Raw genomic sequence first — 7,935 nt, 5'->3', positions numbered from 1 at the left:
CCTTGGGGCCAGGCTAAGACTTCTCCTGCCTCTCTAGCCCTTTCCGGGCTCCCATCCTCAGGGAACACCAGGTGAGATGTTCCCGAGCATTCCCTGGTCCTGTGACCTCCGAACTAATGATTTCTCACTTCCTTCGAAGCGGGGCACAATGGTCATTTTGCCCTGTCATCTGTGACTGGGGAGGGGTAAGCGAGGAGGAGGGGTCCCAGGTGTGTGGTGGGACTCCCTTAGGCAGGCTTTGTCTCCTGGCTGGTCCAGAATCACCTTCAGGGATTCCTCCTCCTCTCTGTATACTGGTTCCAGCTTTGCCAGGTACCCCAGGAACTCAGAGGCCATCAGGGGCTTCTTGGGCAGCTGCAGAAGCCGCCGTTCGGTCAGCACTGATTGGGTGACTTGGAGGATGTTGCCAGCTGTGTAGCCATCAGAGACCTTGGCCAGGGCACTGATGTCCAGACTCTGGGTCACTTGGACTCCTTGGGTCTCTATCATACGCTTCCAGAGCACTGCAAGCATGGGGTGGGCATGGGCACAGGGGGCACAGAGGGGGCGGGCTGCAAGGCTCAGCTCCCAGGCCCCAGGCCTCACCGAATCGGGAGGCATAGTCAGGCCGGGGCATGAGGAGGACGCGCTCGTAGGTTTGACACAACCCCTTCATCTCGGCCAGTTGGGGCCGGGCCGTGGTTCCGATCAGCATCACTCTGTCTCCTGGACCCAGCAAGCGCAGGGCCTGGATAAGGTCCTTCTTTATCCGCTTAGGGTCCATCTGCTCCAGGGAAGGAAGCAGACGCAGGGGTATCAGCTAGAAGATCAGAGGGTGTCCAGAATCCACAGCACGAGCACAGGGTCCAGCAGGGGGTTCAGCTGCTCCAACCCCCCCTCACCCCCACCTCTTCCTACCCCTTCCCACCTCCCCCACTCCCTGGTTGGGTAGAGCCTCCCGCTGGCCAGCCATGAAGGGTGGAGAGGAAGAGTCTGATAGCCTGAAATGGGGCCACAGAGAGGCGGGCACTTGCTCGGAGTCACTCTGGGTCGGGCTTGGAATGACTTTAAAAGCCTCAGCTCCCAGGCCTGTTCACGAGCCGCCCCCAGGTCACTGATGCCCCTTACCTCCCTCTCCTCTTTCGGGACCTTCTTATAAAAAGTCTTCTCTGCTCCCCCAATCCAGATCACAGAGGGCTGTAGGAGCCGAGCCACCTGGTCAGGGCGCCAGCGGAAGACAAGTCAAGTTTCAGAGGCAAAGGCGACTTTCCCCCTCTGACGGGTCCCGCTCACTGCACCCACCCGAGCACCAGCCCATCACAGCTCCGTGGGAGAGTTGAGCTTCCCCTCTGGGACAGGGAGCTGCTGGTATCCAAGCTCACCTCTTCTGGGAAAAGCCACTACTCTGGCCCCTCACAGGGTCCAGGTGTCTGAAAGGTCCCAGCTCACCCCATGGGCAGATGCTCCCCGCCCCCGGCATAATGTCAGACAGTGAGCAAAGCGGGGTGAGGAGCTGGACCCAACCTTGAAGACCATGTGCACCGCCATCTGTGCCCCGGACCGGCCAGGGTATTTGCCTTGCAGGTTGTTAGGAGACAGGTCAAACAGGTTGGCCCCTGTTTCTGTGCACACGGCCTTAACCAACATCTTCTTCCCCATGCCTGGGGGGCCCACTAGGAGGATGGAGCGGATGAGGGGGGCCATGGCATGTACATCTGGGGAACCTTTAAGGAAGGAAATGGGGCCAGAGGCAGGTTGTGGGCCTAAGGCACAGGGCAGGGTGTATGTGTGTGTGTGTGGTGGGGGGAGACTGTTAAGGCCACAGCTGGGCCTGCTATAGAGGCAGCTCCCCAACATCTTGGCAGTTGCCCACTTCAGACACATGATAGCAGGGTCTTGAAGGGTTTCAGGCAGTATTGAAAGGGCCCTGGTGATGCAGTGGCTAAGGCTAAGTGCTTGGCTAGTAACTGAAAGGTTCACGGTTCAAACCCATCAGGGTCTCCGAGGGAGAACCATGAGACAGCGTGCTTCTGTAAAGATTACAGCCTTGGAAACCCTGCGGGGGACAGTTCTCTGCTGTCCCACAGGGTAGCGATGAGTTAGAATCCACCTGCCGGCCATGACTCGGGGTCTTTGTGATGTGTGTGTGTGTGGTGGCAGAGGGGCCCTCTGCCCATTCCAGTGTCCTCTTTGGTTTCCATAACACAGGCACAAAGGCACCTGATGAACTCCCCCAGGGAGATCCTGGTCTCTCGTATGTAATGGGAGGTGGGGAGGTGGAGGGGCAGCAGGGGGCACTGGTCTTCCTAGGAGAGGAACACACTGGACGAACTCACTTGGATTGAGTCAGGAAGACACCTCAGCAAATTAGGGGCTTTCGTGACTTCTGGGATGACCCCTCTGGCTATGAGCTCCGGCAGGAAGATGGCACCCAGGGGTGGGGCATGGCCCCCTCTCAGCCACCCTGCCCTGAAGGCCCTTGCCCAGGTCAGGGGCTTCTCACCGAGCCGGAGGATCGCGTACAAGGCAATGTTCTGACGAATGTCAAACAGAGAGGGCATGGGCAGCTTCTCGGCCACATTCAGGATGGATCCAAGGTAGAGGCAGTCACCTGAGGGCACAGGCGATAAGGTCGCTCGCCTGAGCCCAGGGGAGAGGGTCACAAGCAGAGCTAGGCCTCTTCCAAGGAGTGGGCTTTCAGTCAGGAGAAGGGTGCAGTCCGGGGCCCCTCAGCTCAGGGCTGGTGCGGCTGTGTGGGAGTGGGAGTGGGTTGGGGTGTGCATGTGTCTCACCAGCGTAGTCCTTCAGGGCCACTGTCTCGCACTTCTTCAGCAGGTGATGGCAGACGAGCTCTTCAAACAGAGAGTCCAAGGACCTGTGGAGCGTGGCCAGGGAGACCCAGAGGCCATGAGTTCAGCATGGGGGCATGCAAAAAGAGGGATGCTCCTCCCACCCTCCCACCCCCACCCCTGAACTACAGCCAGGATCAGAAGGCACAGTGGGCCAGGGCAAAGCCACAGCCCCGGCACTGTTTCCAGAAGGTCTCTGCAGACCGAGAGGGTGGCAGGAAAGACCAGTGCCCGCTCTGGACTGCCCAAAGGCCGGCTGTGGTCCAGCCTCTCAGGGTAAGCCCTCGTCTCTTCCACATGGAGATGGAAGTGTTCGGGGGACAGACGGGGTCCTTACGGTATATGCACCAATGTGCCCAGCAGGTGCCAGGTGCCGAGAAATGGGTGGAACGGAGGCCATAGACCAAGTGCTCAATACACCAGCGTAGGAGGCCCGGGGGTGGTGGTGGTGGGGGTTGTCGTTGGTAGGGACAGAGCTAATAATCAGGGAGGACAAGCGTGGGAGGGAGTATCTCCATGACTCATACTCCACCTGCATCTGTGTTCCGCATGATCATTTGCTTTCCTCTTCAGTCATTTTATTGCGGGCTCTTACAGCTCTGATCACAATCCAGCCAACCAGCCATTGTGTCATACACATTTGTACATTTCTTGCCATCAATTTCAAAACGTTTTCTTTCTACTTGAGCCCTAGGTGTCAGCTCATCCTCCACCCACTTTCTCCGAACCCTTGATAATTTATAAATTACCACTTTTTTCATGTCTTACACCGATGGCTGTCTCCCGTCACCCACTTTTCTGTCATCTGTCCCCCTGGGAGGGGGGTTATATATCGATCATTGTGATCAGTTCTCCCTCTCTCTCCCCACCTGCCCCCTACCCTTCTGATATCACTACTCTCAATATTGGTCCTGAGGGGATTATCTGTCCTGGATTCCCTGTGTTTCCAGTTCTTATCTGTACCAGTGTAAATGCTCTGATCTAGCCAGATTTGTAAGGTAGAATTGGTGTCATGACAGTGGGGACACACATTATCATTTTTAAAACACGTTCTTATCATAATTTCCTATGCTCCTAGCAGATGGTTTTGGTCACTTGACAGGGCAGACCCTTGGGAAGGAGGGCCTTTAAGTGGTGCTGCCAAGGTCCTATGGTGCAAGTCAGGCCTCCTGTCCCTGGATTGTGCTCTCCCCACAATCCACGAGACCAGGGGGCTCAGCCGGGACTGGTACCTGCTTACGGTCAGATCTTTTTCCTTCTTCTTCTTCCCAGCTTTCTTGGCAGGCTTTTTCTGGTTGGACAGAGGTGCATGGGTGAAGATTCTCTGAACGTTCCCCCTTCCCAGCCCTGGGCCCTCCGCTCACCTTCAGTGCCTTCAAGAGTCTCCCCTCCTCCTTGTCCACAACCAGACGCAGGTTCCTCAGCTCCTGCCTCATCAGCTCGTCCACCTAGGGGTGGGGGTGGAAGGGGCAAGAGGAGGAGGGGGCATCCGGCCCCATGAGGAGAAGACAGGAGATGAGATGAGAGAGGCAGCGGCAGAAGGAAAGAGAGAGGGTCCCCTGAGAAACGCCAGACAAGCCCTGTGAGGGTGGCCAGGGTGGCAGCACTGGCATCCCTCGCCCTTTGGAGTCCTCGGCCACTATGCTGCCACCCACCCCCACTTCGCCTCCACCCCCACCCCCTCCCCCGGTGATTCTGGATTCAGTTTACCCCTGAGTGTGGCTCACAAACACTCATGTGGGGAGAGCGAGGGGGACCCTGACGGGCCTTCGAACCTGTATGCGGATCTCCACCTCCACGTCCTTCCTCTTTGCCTCCCGGAGGCTCTCCAAGTCAAAGCTCGGGCTTGGGTGTGCGTTCTCCGGGCGGTTCTTCCAGCGCTCTGGCCGTGGGGAAAGGGAGTCCGTGCAGACTCATGTGGAGGCACACACTCAGACATGCACACAAGGACCCACAGCACACACTCCGCATGCCACCGGGACATGCACTCAAGGATGCCCTAGCTAGGACGGATCCGCTTTGACTCAGACCACAAAGAGACCACTCACGAAATCACCTCTCTCTCTCTCTCTCTCTCTCTCTCTCTCTCACTCTCTCTCACACACACACACACACACACACACCCTTTAATGCTACTCTCTCAGACCACACACACAGCGACAACCCACCTCTGGATGATGTGTGTGGCAGGCTCCCACTCTCCCTGAAACCCAGGGCCACCCCCAAGGCCCCTCCCCGACCCCCAGCAGGGGCTCCCTTCCCTTACTTAAGTACTCCTCGTGTCCTGCATCGATCATGGGTACGAATTTGGACGGCAATACTTTAAGCATATTATCCACGTCCTGCAAGAGAATCACCCTTTGACCTGGACCCCATCGCCTCGACCTACCAGACAGGCCTCGCCCTTACCAGACCTGCTTTCCCTCCGTGGATGCTGATGAGCGCTGCCCCTTCGCCCCGCACGAGGTGGCTCACCCCCCTTTTGGCCTTTGCTTCCTTCCCCTTCTTTGTCTCCTCATCCTTCTTCTTCTTCTCTTGTTCCTTCTTCTTGTTGTCCAGGGCCTGCTGCTCCAGCGCCATTTTCACCTGTGAGCAAAGGCAGGGAGGTGGCCGAGATCAAAGGAGCTTTCATGGGAACAGAACTTGGGGCTGACCCAGGATCCACAATTCCGGGAGGAATCGCTTATGGGGTTCGGACAGTTGAGAGTCCAGAGACTGAGTGCTGGCGTCCGGGAAGAGGACCCAGTGGAGCTATGTTTTGATCACAGGGGCTGGCTCTCTCTGCCGCCAGCTCCAAGCCATGAAAGGGGCTCTCAGGATAGAGTTGCTCTCTCTGACGATGAAGACCTTCCCTAGGGACCAGCGCTTCCTCATCCCTGCCCCCGTGCAGCCTTTCCAGCTGTTCCACATGTTCCCTCCAGCCACCTCTTCCTCCACGGACCTCTTCTCTGGCCCCCACCTTACTCACTACTCTCTTTAATCTTGGACTCAGCCTGCCATGGAAAACCCCACCCGCCCCCCAGTATACCTGTTCTGGAGTCTTGTCTGCAAAGATCAAGTAGGATCCACCTGCAGACTCATCGGGATAATCAGGAAACCGGCCAGTAAGGGCACTAAGTAGTTAAAAGGGCTAGGTAAGCTGGGTGGTTGGATAGGTACTTAAGTGGACAGGTCGGTGGGTGATGGACCAGATTAATGGATGGGTGGACAGATGAAGGAGGGGTTGGCTATGTGGGTAGGGGGTTAGATAGTGGGGTCCGTGGCCACAGAGAGGAAAGGGTGATTGAACAGGTGAATGGGTGGTTGGAAAGATCGCTGAACAGCCAGGTGCAAAGATCCATGGGTCCATGGGTGGGTGGAAAGAGGGCTGGGGAAGGATAAACAGACCACAGAGACGGAGTGGGGGCGGAATAGCTAGTGCTACAGAACAGGAAGGAGAGGCTGTTCGGGGGGCAGTGGGGGGCCACTCATGGATGCTTGTCCCACCCTGTCTGGCGTCCTCTTTGTGATCCAGAGAAATGGAGGCTCGTGCAGGGAAAGGGCTCCAGGGGTTGAGGGCCAAAGTTGAAGCCCAGAATGTCAACATGGGCTTGGAGCCCTAGTTGTGGAGCAAAGGGCCCCACTGGATGGGAGCAAAGCGTGGGTGTGGGGAGCGGGCAGGAGAGAAGCCTGTGAGGGTGGGGTGTGGGGGCCTGGAAGAAGAGAGAGGCCGAAGGCAGGCTGTGTTGGCTTTGGCTCGGGACACTGACTGGCACTCGATGAGCCACTGTCGAATCTGCTCTTGCATCTTCTCCTTCATGATGGGCCCTTCTGTCTCCATGAGAGCACCGTGGGTTTGATTCATGGCCAAGCGGAACTCCTCCTCCTTCTCCATCTGGTGGAGCCTCCGGATGCCATCCCTGTGGCTGGCCTGGGACAGGATGTCTGAGGACTCTGTCTCATTGGACAAGGGAAGCTGGGGAGAGGAGAGAGAGGGGCTCAGGAGCAGGGGGAAGGAGGACTCCATCCTCCCTTTGGCGCACACACCTGCCTCAACACCGCATGCACGCATGCACGCACTCACGTGCTCTGCGTGGAACAACGAGTGAGTGAGCCTGCATCAGGAGAAATTGCATTCGGATCCCAGGCTCGTCTGTGTAAATTACTCCAGTAATGAGTTTACTTGATGCATCCGGGCTGCCCCCTGCCACTCCCTCCCGCCCCCATACACACTCTCCCCTGTGAGCCTCAGGCCCAGCCCCCACCGGCACCCCTGCCACTGGGCCACATTGGCAGCCGGGCTCGAAGCCACTTTCCCGCCTCATTGGCTCCCAAATGTATTTTAAATATCACTCTACGCAGACAATTACTGAAAACGCTGAGCTCACACAGCCGAGGGGCCCAGGCAGCCAGCTTCCTCCTCACTACCGCCAGTGCGTGGTCTGTGTCCCCTCCTCTCACTGGGTGACCCCTTTGGGGAGAGTGGCCCCCTCTCTGGACCCAGCCTCCTTCAGAAACCCCCAAGTCTCTCAAAGCAGCAACCTCATCCTGCCAAGTGCCAAGAGGCCACTGTCTTTGCCCCTGGGAAGGGCCTCGCCCCTCCATTTCCTCTGTGTACTCCCAGGCGGGCCCACCAAGCCCAGCTCCTTCATCAGGCTGTTCGGTGGGATTGGACCCTTAGTCGCTTTGCATCCCAGGTCTGTGGAGAACACCCGGGACCAGAGACTCCTCCTTGAGCAGAGAGGATAGGTCAGAGAGGGGCCTACCTGTCACAAATATGCACACGTATGTGTGCGCATATATGCTGCACACACATGATCACCCGGTATACCCCACACCCGTACATGCCCACACACCAGGGGTCTCGGTGCCTCTTTAGCATCCAGGTGGCTCTGTGCACACACACTCAGATCATATCACAGGCCCTCAGAGCACAGAACAGAGCAGAGAAGGGCATTTGGGTCCCCAGAGATAGTACAACTGGAAAAACCCTGGCATGGGGGTGCGGTCCCCCAGCACAGCCTGGGACTGGGACCTTGTGCCAGAGGCTGGCCCTGCAGCCTTGCCCCTCGGCTGGGTCCTCCCTGCAGCATCTCCATCCAGACAGGGTTCTGGGCAGATTCCAGGA

At 57.7% G+C, this 7,935-nt stretch overlaps 1 protein-coding gene across 1 annotated transcript in view; it reads right to left on the bottom strand.

Moving 5' to 3' along the window:
• Positions 1-124: 124 nt before the first annotated feature.
• Positions 125-7,935, bottom strand: part of IQCA1L (IQ motif containing with AAA domain 1 like) — a 12,120-nt gene continuing 4,309 nt past the window's right edge. Inside the window, exons 6-19 of the mRNA XM_045290147.1 lie at positions 6,578-6,783; positions 5,857-5,941; positions 5,304-5,414; positions 5,095-5,170; positions 4,604-4,710; positions 4,193-4,276; positions 4,061-4,119; positions 2,772-2,854; positions 2,483-2,590; positions 1,504-1,703; positions 1,108-1,194; positions 586-763; positions 265-503; positions 125-175 (exon numbers count right to left, since the gene is read on the bottom strand). Coding sequence (XP_045146082.1) covers positions 125-175; positions 265-503; positions 586-763; positions 1,108-1,194; positions 1,504-1,703; positions 2,483-2,590; positions 2,772-2,854; positions 4,061-4,119; positions 4,193-4,276; positions 4,604-4,710; positions 5,095-5,170; positions 5,304-5,414; positions 5,857-5,941; positions 6,578-6,783 — 1,674 coding nt within the window. The remainder of the gene's footprint in view (positions 176-264; positions 504-585; positions 764-1,107; positions 1,195-1,503; positions 1,704-2,482; positions 2,591-2,771; positions 2,855-4,060; positions 4,120-4,192; positions 4,277-4,603; positions 4,711-5,094; positions 5,171-5,303; positions 5,415-5,856; positions 5,942-6,577; positions 6,784-7,935) is intronic.

Source organism: Echinops telfairi, unplaced genomic scaffold (genome assembly GCF_000313985.2).
Source record: "Echinops telfairi isolate 266 unplaced genomic scaffold, ASM31398v2 ScPeMD7_31;HRSCAF=116, whole genome shotgun sequence".
NCBI lineage: Eukaryota > Metazoa > Chordata > Mammalia > Afrosoricida > Tenrecidae > Echinops > Echinops telfairi.
This window is presented reverse-complemented; position numbering and strand designations above follow the sequence as displayed.